This window comes from Gasterosteus aculeatus, chromosome 21, assembly GCF_964276395.1.
Source record: "Gasterosteus aculeatus chromosome 21, fGasAcu3.hap1.1, whole genome shotgun sequence".
Classification (NCBI taxonomy): Eukaryota; Metazoa; Chordata; class Actinopteri; order Perciformes; family Gasterosteidae; genus Gasterosteus; species Gasterosteus aculeatus.
The window spans coordinates 18,743,689-18,757,384 of record NC_135708.1 but is presented as its reverse complement, the minus strand read 5'-3'; the positions used below and the strand labels follow the sequence as shown (position 1 = coordinate 18,757,384).

At 48.7% G+C, this 13,696-nt stretch overlaps 3 protein-coding genes across 4 annotated transcripts; 1 reads left to right on the top strand and 2 right to left on the bottom strand.

Annotated features, from left to right (window-relative positions):
* Positions 1 to 361: 361 nt before the first annotated feature.
* prtfdc1a (phosphoribosyl transferase domain containing 1a) lies at positions 362 to 7,415 on the bottom strand. 2 transcript variants are annotated; one of them, XM_040167075.2, is made up of 11 exons: positions 7,236 to 7,415; positions 7,019 to 7,105; positions 6,454 to 6,560; positions 6,183 to 6,363; positions 5,071 to 5,136; positions 3,209 to 3,226; positions 2,918 to 3,000; positions 2,506 to 2,552; positions 2,093 to 2,169; positions 777 to 827; positions 362 to 663 (listed from the first exon to the last, which is right to left on the bottom strand). In XM_040167075.2, the coding sequence occupies exons 2-10, from the start codon at positions 7,049 to 7,051 to the stop codon at positions 780 to 782; spliced, it is 660 nt and encodes a 219-aa protein (XP_040023009.2). In that variant the 5' UTR covers positions 7,052 to 7,105; positions 7,236 to 7,415; the 3' UTR covers positions 362 to 663; positions 777 to 779. The 2 variants fall into 2 exon arrangements, with proteins under 2 accessions (XP_040023009.2, XP_040023005.2); XM_040167071.2 differs by having other exon boundaries at positions 786 to 827.
* A 159-nt stretch (positions 7,416 to 7,574) lies between these two features.
* On the bottom strand, positions 7,575 to 9,510 carry enkur (enkurin, TRPC channel interacting protein). The gene is made up of 5 exons (XM_040167070.2): positions 9,072 to 9,510; positions 8,723 to 8,868; positions 8,425 to 8,648; positions 8,147 to 8,293; positions 7,575 to 8,069 (listed from the first exon to the last, which is right to left on the bottom strand). Exons 1-5 carry the CDS (start codon positions 9,149 to 9,151, stop codon positions 7,896 to 7,898), a joined length of 771 nt encoding a protein of 256 aa, XP_040023004.2. The 5' UTR covers positions 9,152 to 9,510; the 3' UTR covers positions 7,575 to 7,895.
* On the top strand, positions 9,347 to 13,100 carry thnsl1 (threonine synthase like 1). Its single transcript, XM_040167069.2, has 2 exons — positions 9,347 to 11,440; positions 11,534 to 13,100. The coding sequence occupies exons 1-2, from the start codon at positions 10,070 to 10,072 to the stop codon at positions 12,335 to 12,337; spliced, it is 2,175 nt and encodes a 724-aa protein (XP_040023003.2). The 5' UTR covers positions 9,347 to 10,069; the 3' UTR covers positions 12,338 to 13,100.
* The last annotated feature ends 596 nt before the right edge of the window (positions 13,101 to 13,696 follow it).

Here is a 13,696-nt window from a genome sequence, read left to right as displayed (position 1 = left end):
GCACGCTGCGTGAGGTGAAGCGTGTTCTGGTCTGTTTGCCGACACGCACAATTGACTCTCTTCGTCGCCCCCACAATGGCAACAGAACATACAAAAGGCCCGGGTGTGTGTGTGTGTGTGTGTGCGTGTAGTTATAATGATATCTAGATCTTTACTTCGAGCCGTCTCCCCCTGAGATCAAGGACTCAGACTGTAATTGCAGCACAACGAATATTGTGATAACGTGACAGTTTATGTGCGTTTCGCTGAAACGCAGAGATTGCTTATTTTAAATCGTATTATCGGAATCCTTTGACGAAAGAAGGTTTTGAATAGATTTGACTTTTAAAACGTTACCTAATCAAATAAATAAAAAATACAATTTACCTAAAGGAGCCAGTTTTAATAGGTCACATCTTTGAGTTTGCATATAAAAAAGTTCACAATCAACAGACATATATTTTTTTTACAAAATCCTCATGTATTTCCAGTCGGGGCTGATTTAAGTTGTGAACAAACAGACACAGGGTGGCGAGGAGACGCTGTGTGTTTTCCATGAGTCAGAGGGGGCGTCATCCGGGCACAGCGATGCCAACGTCCATAAGCTGCCTCCATCTGTCACCAGCAGTCCTCTCCTGGCGGCCAGCGTGGCCTCCGTTTTATTCATCCATTGCTTTGTTCCTGCTTCAGTCAGGAAAAAACGCAGAGAGAAAAACGTAAAGGCCTCCAAAACAGATCTCCATGTCCAACACAAATAGACATTTACGTTTACTCTCCAGCCAGAAACTGTGCGTTACTTCTCAAACCTTGTACTTCATCTTCCCGATCTTGCTGATGACGCAGATATGCTGAGAGAGGAAGAGAAATCAGCGTGCGTAATTTCAGATTACACCGAAAACGTTGCATCTGATGACAAGAAAATATTTGTTCTACCCCCCCCCCCCCGGCCCTATGGGGAGTTCCAGTATGTTCTCAATATGCTATATGCGGTACAAAAATATGTAGCCCGCAATCATTTCAAAGCAGGAAAGGTAATCAAAGTTATGACACATTCATTAATCTAACTTTGGGCGTCACAAAGGTTCAACTCATATTTCTTCAGTCGGATAAGGAGAGATAAGAAGGGAAGCTTTAACCCTGGCCGATAATGAGACACTAACCTCCACATTCCACAGGTCGCCCCCCCCCCCCCCCCCTTTCCTAACTTTCGTACAGAATACCAGCCCCCTCCAACACACACACACACACACACAACCGTACAGTACATATATTACACACACACACACTATGGGAGTCGGTCCTGGCATCGTGTTCCTCATGAATCAGAGGTAGATTTGAGGCCACATCTTCACATAAGAAGTTCACATAAGTTTACGCTCACTAATTTTCAGGCTGAGAAATCTGGCATGAACTAAGGTGTCATGGGTGCAGCAAAGAAAAGATTGGTTGCACTCCTGGCGCAAATGTCGTGGAGGTTTAAGACGGGTTTGAGGCACCAGGGAAATGTTTAGAGGAGAAAAGACAGACTTTCTTTTCGGGAGGAAAAAGGGGGATGATTTATTTGCTTGGTGGAGGAATGTAAAAATAAGAGAAGAAATGGTGAAAGTGATCATTTCACTTTGACCCCAGTAGGTTTTTCATGAGGGCTAAAACCTGAGCTAAATGCTAACACCAGCACACGGACATAGCTGGCGTGCTGATGCTTAGCGGCTAATGTTCAGCGTCTGAGTTTAGTGTGCTAGCATGCTAACATTTGCTAATTACTAGCTGTACTACATACTAGTAAGTACAGCTGGGTCTGTCACAATATTAGATTTTCAATACAGCAATAAGAAAAAGCATGATGGTGGCCACAATAATTGCAAATAACAACACTATCATCACTGTATCTATAGAAAATCAGACGAAATAAAATTGGTCACCCTGACAGAGATATTGGATTTGAGCTGCTCTGCCCTGCTGCAGAGCACAGAGTTTACCTGTCGGGTGAGTTTGGCTTTCAGCTGGTCGAGCGCATCACCTTTTGTTGCTGTGTTTACCCCTCCACTCCCTCGGGCCTCTTTCATCTCTTAGCTCTGTTAAAGGTCACGTCCGGGTGCAGCGGGCGACTTACGTTCAGGTCGCGGAAGTACTCGTTGTAGTCCAACGCATAACCAACAACAAAGTGGTTGGGGATCTCAAATCCAACATCTGTCAGAGCGGACAACGACAAAGAGGAGCATGAGGAGCATCATCTCTGACATTTATGTGAGGTAGAATGATGTAAAAAATATATCTTTATGCCAACATCTACTGTGAGATCCCAGAAATCTGTACTTTCCCAACAATAGAGAGGATGATGCTACAAAGCACGTTAACTCTGACGTCTCAGCTGTTCGACACAGCTGCTCAAAACCAGAACCCACACGGTCAACGGATCAGAAATTATGAAGAACACAGAAACACTGGGAGCAAATAAACCTGCTGTAAGCACACAGAAGCAACAATGAGAGAAGAATGGATGACATGGAAACCCGGGGTACTTACAGTCCGTCAGATCTTCTGCCATGTTGGGGACCCTCTTCACCAGCAGACTGAAACGCATGAAACATCGAGTTAGTTTACAAAATGCAACAGTGGAGAAATGCACTAACTAACCACGTCCCTAACTGTAGTGTTTAAAGGTATTACGGATTGTTGCTTCACTGAATTTGAAAAATGTCCCTGTGAGAAATACCAGAGTTCTAGCCTCCAGCTATCCAACACGCAAACACATAAAGAGCGCTCCACATACAGCAGAGGAGGAAACGCCTTCGACATGTGCCAGATGTTTATCTGCATAGGAGCGGCACGAGGACACGAGACGGCGACTTGTGTGAAGTGATATCTTCTTCAATTCGTCACACGCTTGGCATTTCCCCTGGTGGGGAAAACACAGAAGACCGAAACACTGCCTCACCCCGCGACCTTGACCATCTTGGGTTCAAAGGTCTCCACGTGCTTCAGAAGGGCCTTCATGGTCTTTCCTGTGTCAACTATGGCCTTGGGGAAGGGAAGAGCAAAGGGAAACGGAGAGATGAAGACCTTCTGAGTGAGGAATGCTTTGAAGGAGGAGGAGAACAGTGGACAACTGACACGATATCTAAAGGCCTCCCCTTCAAATATTTCACAAATAAAACATGATTTCAAAGAGAGGCAACTTTATTGTCCTGTGCTTTTGTAGACAAAAAAAAGAACAAGAGCCACTCACCTCAACAATGAGCACACTCTTTGTTAACATGAGGAAAGAAAGAAAAACGTCATGGATTAAAAGCCGGGTTGTTTCTGTGAAATGTACATTTCTTACAGAAAGTATCCATAGCAACAAAGTCATTACTCTCTCCTCGCCAGTAATGAACATCTGTGTCTGTAGTGAGCAAAAGTCTCTTCTGAGTGTCCGGGTGTTGCACACTTTCCCTTGCCGCTGGGTTTCAAATGACTCCTTGTTCCCTTGGCAGAGTGTGTGGGGCTCTTTGTGAGACCGCTGGAGAGTATCTATGGTTCGGGGAGAGTGCTTGGAGAAAATGTAGGCGCCCGGCCAATGTTCTCTCGGTCCACACCTGAACACTCTTGCACAACCCAGCAGTGAGTAAAAAACCAGCGAGCTCAAACGTAACCTGTCATGCTGCAGGAACTGGGCATTGGAAGTTATTTGACTGAGCAAAGCGTCATTGTTTGGGGATTTATAGTTCTGCCGGGATCCCTGGATCACAGCTCAATGCTGACCGGTAAAAACGTGAATATACAACTTTACGAAACCTAGTTAACACGATTGGAACAGAAAACAACAGGCCGAATTAATGCAGTACATGAAGATGCACTGTTAATAAAGTGGCGCATGGTTCTACAGTAACGGATTATGTTGCGCGCTGCTGTTTCAACCTGTAAAACACCGTCTGTGTGATCAGGGCCTGCGAGTCTATGCCAGTGTTTATGCTAATGTCATGCATGCTAACACGGTGAGAAGTCACGTCTCCATAGATACTCTCCACTGTGCTTTCTTCTTTTTTTCTGTTGGTTTCTTTTGTCTGCTCGTTTCACTTAGTTTTTTGCCTGGTTTTGTTCTTGTCTGCCTTTGTGTAGCTACTTTCGGTACCTAGAAAAGCGCTGATGTGCTGCATGAGGAGTCAGGAGATTGTTAAACTCCTTGTGAATCATCCTCTGGGGAACACACGAAGGTCTGTGCTGAACGGCTCATGGCTCATGGCTCATTGTTGTTGAGATATTTCAGTTACTTATAAACAAGTGGACCAAACAGACGGCATTGCTCCCCTGAATCTCTGCTGCAAACGGGCTCAAAACATTAAATGTGTACATTTCAGGCTCAATTGAAAATGACTTCATTTCTTTGTGGAATCAAAGGGCTTTATGAGTCGGAGGCAGCAACAGAGCTGCGTTACCATAGCAACGCTTTGGAGGAAGACGATGAGTAGAGAGTCGCGACCGCGTGAGAAGCGTTCGAACCGTGACTTGCGCTCAACGAGGGCAGAGAGCACGCCGCCCTCCTCTTCAGCCGATTGATAGGAGGAGGAAGAGGAGCACTAATTTGCCCGGAGATGTGACTCAACGAGGTACGAGGAGACGACTCAGGAGTGATGCATGTGGTCAGTGCACGGCGCCGGTCACTCTGTTTTCACTCCCGTTGACCTTTTCCACCCAGCGGGACCTCGACACACGCTGACATCTCAGTTGGGAACTCAGGCATCAGTCTTTTTTTTAAAAACAAAACGCTCGCGGGCGCATTCAGGCAGCCAGTCAGCTGTGTAAACAGTGTCACGCCAATCTCAGAGAATAATGCAGCGAGAAGGGATTATTCCTGCAGTCACTAAATCTGCTTTGTGGGAACTTTTGTTTTCCTGAAATGGCTGATTCATGACCGGACCACTTTAAGAAAGGGACGCTCACAACGTATCCTGGCGAGTTGTGCGGAGAAAGCTGAGAAAGTCGAAGTGGAGGAGTTCGGTCTGGCGGAGGTTATGTTTTGAAACAGTGTCATATAACACCCACGAATGATACATCTTATTGTTAATACATCTAAATGCTGACAAAGAGAACATTATCCTTTACACACACCTTTCCGCGCAGGAAAGACAGATCTCGGCTTCCTATGATCTGCAGCTCCTCTGTTGATTGGTCGTTCTGAGGAGGAGAAGACAATGAGGATGATTATGGAGGATTTGTAATAAGCGATAAATGAATGCATAACGTGTGCAGTTTCGAGTCAATCGCCCTTCCTCGGCGGTGTGTCAGCGTGAGGTCACCATGAGACCATCACTCTCTTTGGAACGCCGAATGCACAGAAGGAGAATCACAAGGACAACGAGAGTGAAATATTAAACGCTTAAACAAGCAAACAAAGCCAGACTCTCTCTCTCTGTTCCGGCGGCAAGCGGAGGGGAGCAGAGAGCTTTGAAGGGCCTCGGCTTTGAAGTTCACTTGGCAAAGCGGAGCAGCGGCATGGACAACATGGGGGGCGGGTCACATGACTCCATCCGTGCGATTGAGTCCCAGCGCCGCCACTCAGACACCAGCCACTAGCGCAGTGTCTTCACTGGGATAAATACAACTTGTTACAACGTTCTACAGGTACATGTTGTGCTTTGGGTGAGAAAAATCTCAAATATCCTGCTTTTAAGAAAGAGTGGGACATTATAATGAACTCGGTGTGGTTAAAATGTCCAGGCAAGACCAAAAAATAATCCATAATCAAATCAAATGTCCTCAGCTACTTAAACCTCTGGGACAAACAGCGGATCCTCCCTTGTGCTCCAAAGGGAGCGAGGGAATGTGAGAAACGTAAATCACATCATTTGGGATTTCCTGCGCGCCAAAACACACCCAAGAATAATACCAAGTGACCGTGGAGCGAAGCGTCATCATTGTAAACATTCCTGTATTGTTACTGGCTTTGTACATTCCAGGTGTTAGACGGGGTCTCCAGCTGTTTGTCTTGGCAGAGGGGCGTCTGTGACCTGAGCTCTGCAACCATTCGACCTTGAAACGTCTGACACAAACTTCTCTTTCTCTCACTAAACAGAAGCGACTGCGCCCTCTGGTGGCCGACGGGGAAACTGCGTCACATGTGGGACGTTCCACGGGGGGGGGTCTTTGGTGGATTTACCAACCAAATCTGATCTGCAGCAACCTGAATGAAAATAAAACACAAAACAGTAGAGAGCACCTACTAAGTAGCTCTTCAGACGGATGAACTCCACCCGGGTCTCCAGGTACTTGTTGGAGTTGCGGCCGAGGACCTTGATGAACTCCACCAGGTCCACACAGAACTTGTAGCCTCCCTTCAAGACGCACAGCACCACGATGCTGTCCCCGAAGTCGTCCATGACGTAGCGCGCCAGGCGCTCCACCCTGCAGGGGAACAGAACACACATCAAGACAACAGACCGGGGAGGGTTCATTCAACCTCCTCACACGTGTGTGTTGATGTGGTTACGTTACCTGTTCATGATGACCCCATGTGGTATGTAAACACTGTCTATGTCTTCATGGTAGTGTTCAGGGTAAGAAAACAGCTCCAGGCTGTAACCGGGCCAGTCGTCTGGTATCTGACGGACAGCTGACTCTTAGTACAGAACTCTGGGTGTTTGACTGGATTCTGATTTATACTGCAGGACGTCATGTAGACGGATTTGAAAACCTAGAAATCCTGAAAACTAAAACTCAAAGCAATTTGGTATTTTTAAATATTTTTTAAGGTAAGATAATCTGACCACATTTTCATTGGTTTTCTGATGTCGCCACAATTTATACACAGCTAATGAAAAGCTCAAACACTAAACTATTAGTACTAATATTCGACTGACTTTAGCCTCATTCAATGCCCCTTAGAGCAAATAAAAAGCTTGTAGGTTCTTTAAAAGCTGCTTACTAACAAAATAATTTCTCAATGACTTCAGGGAAATAATTCAGGGAATCAAAAACATGTTAATCAGCTGCGAAATAATTACACAGAAATAGCAATCATTCAATGTTGATACATAAATAATCTTTGCGCTGAAAATACCACAATTGGTTTTTTGATGACTGCTTCGTCCATTTGCGGTCGTGTTGTTCACCGGCGTCACAGCTCAGGATGGGAAACAGCAGTGACCTTCAGTGGACACACACACACACAGAAATAAATAATAATAGTAAATGAAATCATTCCAAGCGTTCCGTCTTCACATGAAATGTCGCAGCGCAGGAGAAAAGACTCCCGGACTCTTACAAACAGTACTTACAGTTCGGTTCTTCCCAGCGAGCGCTGACTGAACAGAAGGAGGGGAGACTGAGCCACACGGGCGCGTGGATCACGCTGCACTCGTTTGCGTGAAAGCACAGCGTTGTGTTACTGGAGGAGGGTTAAGGGGATAATCGGCTGCATGTGATGCTTTGCAGGCTCGTGGCCGCATCACGGGCCACTGCAAGAGAATTCAAAATAAGCTTTCACAACCAATAGTTAGTGGATTTCAATCAAGTACATTTTATTCAGTCTGAATTGAATAGACTTTAACGGACACGTTTTTTTCTTTTCCATTGATAAAGCAGGAAGGTGAAAAGAAAGAAGGCATGAAGACACGTTTGTTTTCATTTATCTGACATTTAATATGAATGATCTTAGAAGATAAATGGAATCACACTTTTTTCCTTTAAAAGAGTTCAATAATACAATAGTGGTCAATCTAAAGACTGTAAAACATCTCAGACTATTAATGCTGTTCTAAATTATATAATTTTAAATTATGGGAATAATTCCTAAATTTGCGGTTCACAGTTTTATCTTTGCTTCATTGTTCATGTGACAGAGAGAACACACAAGTATAATTCTCCTTTTCTCACACTCATGTGACATTTGATTGCCGATCTCAAGACACGCGGCACATCTGATTGAAACCAGCACTTTATTTCTGAGGTATGTAGATGGTCTTGAACCTCTCAAAGAGCTCGATGTCGTCCTCCAGCTGCTTCATCGCCGCTTCCAGCCGAAGCCTGTGGGACTTCTTGGACTGGGTGTCTACGACGAATGAGAGGCCCTGGTACTCGTGGTGCAGCTCATCCCAAGACTTCTTCAGACCCTGCACGGAGAATCCAGACAACATAATCAGCCCGGCAATGTTACAGTCAGGACCATGATCCCACTAAACCGTTTTACCTTGAGCGTGGCTGCTCGCTCCTCCTCACTCAGGTGCTTCATAGCTCTCTTCTCCCGCTGTTCTTTCACAAAGTCGTCGCGCTTCTCCTGAGCTCTCATCTCCTCTTTGTGGAGCCGCCGCAGGTACTGGGGCACTTCTCCGTAATGCTGTGAACAGGAACCGGAAGCTTAGAGCATGTAGGGGACCGGATGAAATAGGAAATCAACGTCCGCAGATAAGATGATTTAATCAATAGAAATCAATGTGTGTTCTTGTCTTCGGTGATGGAAAGAAAAACCTTCTTCTTGATGTATTTGGGGACCAGTCCTGAATTCTCAAGGAGCTGCTTGTGTCCCCCCCGGCTGTCCACACAGGCCGGCCGGGGCTTCATTGGCGCCGCTGCAGCGGTCTTTATGAAGTCTCTCTTGGTGTGAATGCCCATCGGCGGCTTGTCTGTCCTCGCCGGAACGGGGGGTTTCTTCAGAGCGGGGGTGTGACGAACCTCTTTCGAACCTTGTGTCTCTGTAAGTAAATATAAATATGAAATTAAACACCTGCACCGAGATGAACCCACACATTGTTTGAGGAGAACTCACTTTCGTGTAATTTGGGCTCTTTTGAATGCTTCTTGAGGTATTTATCTGCGGAGGGGACTTCTACCTTTGCCGGTCCCATCGTCCTCATTGCATCCTTTGCTGCCTTTTCCTCAAGAAGAACTGTTGGTCTATACTTGGACATATACCTTCACATATACGAGAAAAATATATATAAATATATTTAATTATTTGTTAATATCCAGTGCCAAATCAGTCACCAATACTCAAAATTACATAAAATGTGTACACAATTTAGAAGAAGCCTATCCATATACCAAACGTTAAACTGCTGCCTACCAACTTTTTTTGTTATCGTTATTTACGCTAAGCTAGGCTACATCAACGATACCTTTGCGGTTTTTGAGAATGAACCTCTTCCTTCGGAATCACGTTGTAGACGACCTCAGGTGGATACACAAGGTCCGACATCTTGAGCCACTTTAAACACTAAAAATACACAGAAACTGAGGTAAACTAGCGAGATTAGTTAACTCGACCGAACTACCGTTAGCTAGCACCGGTTAATCGTGGGTTTGTTTGTCAACACTAGTCTACCGGGATAGTTGCCAGGCAACTGCTGCGGCGAAAGCTGCATTTCCGGACAGTTGTAAAGTGATAATGCCGTTTCCACAGATAATCAGCTGCCACCTACAGAAAATGTTTCAGGATGTCTTCAGCTATTCATTTAGTCTCTGTTTTGATGCCGTGGACTATCAGAATAATAACATCTATATTTCCAATCGCGCTTTCTGACTTTTGCTCGCTGAAGTCCAACTTTCCCAGGAGCCTTTGAATGCAGCACAAAGATCACAGATGCGGGACTGGTGGAGCGATTTGGTCGTAACAGCTGTACGCCTGTGGTTAGATTAAAATATATATGTATGTAATAGGATATGGGTTTATAATATGAAATGTAATATTATAAGGCAAGGTGTACACTGGTTTGCCTTTGACTTCTCGTCGAAGGCTCGTCTATTTTGTCCCTGCGGGCTGGCCGTAGATGTCCGTGCACGCAGTGGCTGTAAAGCGTGTGTCACAACCCGACATGCTGAACTAAAACCAACCGAGTTGTGCTGAAAGTTTCAAGTACGGAAACGATACGCGTGAGTGTGTTACTTTTCGTGAGGAGTCGCTAAGTCAAAGTGACCGCAGTCACGTGCACACACCGTTGACGTCATACACAGTGGATGCCTTCAGCGCCTTTTCTAATCACGACCAAGTAGTCCACATTTTTTATTTTTAAACAGTATTTATATATATAAAATAAAGTATATACTTTATTTTTAAAGTATATAAGTATATTTTAAGAGTCCCTGTTGTGAACAGGAGCAAAGGAAAGTCCCCTCGATGGGTTTGCTAGATGCTCTGAGAGCTGCGAGATGTTGCCTGAATCCGCTCTCAGCGCGCCGGTCGTGGCTCTCCACCAAGGCCTCGCCACCCGGGGACCAGAACATCCTGCTCATGGGCGCTCCCGGCGCCGGGAAGACCACGGTGGGGAGGATAGTGGCCCACAGACTGGGACTGCCCGTCGTCGACGTCGACGACGACGTCTTGGAGACGACGTGGAAGATGCCCGTGGCCTCCAAGCTGGCGGCGGTTGGCGGAGAGCGTTTCGTGGAGGAGGAGGGCCGGGCGCTCTGTAACTTCTCCGCCTCGGGGTGCGTCGTGTCCCTCACAGGCTCCAACCCTCTCTACGCCGCGGCCATGCGCCGCCTCAAAGAGTCCGGGCTGGTAGTCTACCTGGACGTGGACAGCGAAGACGTCATGCGGAGGCTCGCCGGGATGAAGGTGAACAGAATCGTGGGTCAGGAGGCCGGAGTGTCCATGCGGGACATCCTGCGCTACAGGAAGCAGTTTTATGAGAAATGGCTGGATGTGCGGGTGCTGTGCGGCGCTGGGGCCACGGCGGAGGAAGTGGCGGAGAAGGTGCTGAAGGCCGTCGCCAGGTACCGCGACCACGCCGCGGAAACCTTCGTGTCGACCAGGAGCGACGCCGCGGCGGCGTCCGAGGGAAGGAAGCGCTTCAGCGACGTGGCGATCGAGGGCCTGGCCGCGGATGGAGGCCTCTACGTCCCCAAAAGGGGCTTCCCCAACATGGACGCCGGCGAGTGGCGGAGGCTGGTCGACATGTCGTACCCGGAGCGAGCGCTGGTGCTGCTGGAGCAGTGCATACACCTGTCGGACGTCTCCGCCCCGGAGCTCAGGAAGATGACCTTCGAGGCGTACGGGTCAAACTTCTCCAGCGAGGCCGTGGCGCCGGTGAAACACCTCGTCGGCAATCAGTACGTCCAGGAGCTTTTCCACGGCCCCACCGCCTCGTTTAAAGACCTCGCCTTGCAGCTGATGCCCCGGCTCTTCGCCCACTGCCTCCCGCCGATGTGCAACTACCTGGTCCTGGTGGCCACCTCCGGGGACACGGGGAGCGCGGTGCTCAGCGGCTTTGGCGGCCTCGGCGGCGGCGGCGGCGCGGACCCGCACAGGACCGGGGTGCTGGTGTTCTTCCCCGAGGAAGGCGTGAGCAAGACCCAGAAGCTGCAGATGACGAGCCGCACGGAGGGCAACGCCAGGGCCGTCGGCGTGCTGTCCGACTTCGACTTCTGCCAGCGGAGCATCAAGAGGATGTTTGGGGAGTCGGGGCTGACGGGGCACCTCGCCGTGGAGTACGCCACGGTCCTCAGCACCGCCAACTCCATCAACTGGGCGCGGCTACTGCCGCAGGTGGGGTTGATCATCGCACAAAAATCACTTTCTGAAGTTGCTCTTTGAATTCCGCATCGCACACGTTTGTTTGACGTTTTGTCCGCCCTGCAGGTGGTCTTCCACTCCTCAGCCTATCTGGATCTATGCAGAGACGGCGTCATCAAGTTCGGGGACCCCGTTGACGTCTGCATCCCCACGGGTAACTTCGGCAACGCCATGTCCGCCGTGTACGCCAAGCAGATGGGCGTCCCGATCAGAAAGGTCATCTGCGCGTCCAACCACAACCGCGTCGTCGCGGACTTCGTGGCCACGGGCGAGTACGACCTGCGCGGGCGACCTCTGGTGCCCTCCTACTCCCCGGCTATAGACATCCTGACGTCCTCCAACCTGGAGCGGTTCGTCCACCACGTCTCGGGCGGCGACGGCGCCCTCGTCAAGGAGCTGTTCGCCGGCCTGGACGGGCGGCGGCGCTTTCGGCTCGGCGGCGCCCTCCTCGGCAGGACGCAGCGGGAGGTGGCGGCCGGCTGGTGTTCCGAGGGCGACTGCTTGGCCGCCATCCGGGGCGTGCACGCGCAGACGGGCTACCTCATGGACCCGCACACCGCCGCGGCCAAGGCGGTGTGCGACGCGGTGCAGGACGGCTCCTGCCCCGCGGTGCTCTGCGCCACCGCCCACTACGGGAAGTTCGCTCCCGCCGCGTTCCAGGCCTTGCGGCTCCGGGACGTGCCGGAGGATCCCGCGGAGCAGCTGAGGCGGCTCGGGTCGACCGCGTCCGCGCCGGAAATGCACGGAGGCCTGATGGGGTGCCTGGAGGAGACGGGCCGCGGGCCGCACGCCGTCCGCCAGGCGGATTACGGCGTGCTGGTTGAAGAGGTGGAGAGCATGATACGGGACTCCTTCTTGAAGGTCGTGTAGGATCACGTCCTCGTCGCTCTGCCAATGGACGTGACACTTTCGAGCTAATTTGAGATTTAATAGAGAAATATATCTGTAATATTTTAAGAAATGAACAAAGGGTCATAAAAAGTATTAGAAACATGTAATTTCAATCCAGCCTGAAGGATTAAGTTAAAAACAACAACCACACATCCACTCTGTAATAGAGCTCTAAACTCATTCTAAAGCTAATTGATTATGCAACATCTCTTCACAGCATTAGCCAGAGCCCCGGCCCACTAGATGGGGATGTCTACCTCTTGGCCACTGGCTGCTACAGTAAATGTGTATTCCTGTTGGCGGGGAGGGGGCGTTAATTACCAGCCAAGTCTGAAGGTCAAATAATCTAGTAAATAGCTTTGCCGGATCAATACCTGCAGTCGGGGGGGGAAAATCCTCTCTGAGATGATTCTACGCCGGTGCATCGTGGTGCGACCGGCCGGATTTGCCGCGCGATGATTGATGTTTAATGATTGTATAAGAAAGGCTTCGTTTAAATCACCTTCTTTCTCGTTACTCAAACTCTTCCCCGCTGACGTGAGCACGGATGCCGGGTTATGAAAGCTGCGCGGGCGGATCTCGCGGCGGCATTAAAACGCGGCTAATGATCGCCGCTCACGGTCCACTAATTGCCATCGGGAAGCTGCAGCATCTGGTCCACTCATCGAATCGGAGTCCGCTGAAATCATTAGCTACCCGACTGAAGGTAGAAGGGCGGTTATTGTTTCATTAAAAAGAAAAACCTTTTGAGCCTCACCGCTTCCTCTCTTTCGTGAGCTCCTCGGCCGCTAACGTCCAGGAACTTTTATTCTTCAATAACACCGTTAAAGTTCTCTTAAATTCTTTCAGAATAAACTTTTGTTGGTCTTAGTTTAGTTTAGTTTAAGACGACCGAGTTGGGTTCAAGAGAAGATATATAGAAATGTGTGGTGTGTTTCGAGCTTTCTGCCTCATCCGAGCCACGTTGCACTTATTTGCCCGTCAGAAGACGAATCCCATAATGGGAAACACAGTTGGCCTGATGGTAATTTTCCACCATCCATAAGAGGAGAGACGACTCCCGTCTCTATGGCGATAGGACTCATCTAAAGCAGGTGCAGCCTCAGCAGCAGCCGGAGGAGGAGGACCACTTTTCATAGACCTCCAGGATCACTTGTGATTGCAGTTGATTTTCCTCAATTTGTATTTCCAGGCCGTCTTTTATTTCTTGTTGCAGAGAGAACAACAGTATCACAGAGAGAAATAACAAACAACAGGAGTCTTTTCTTTATCTTGGATGATCAGAGACACACGCGTGAGAACAGGAAGCGTCTCTGTGGTTTGAAGCAATCAGTTCCT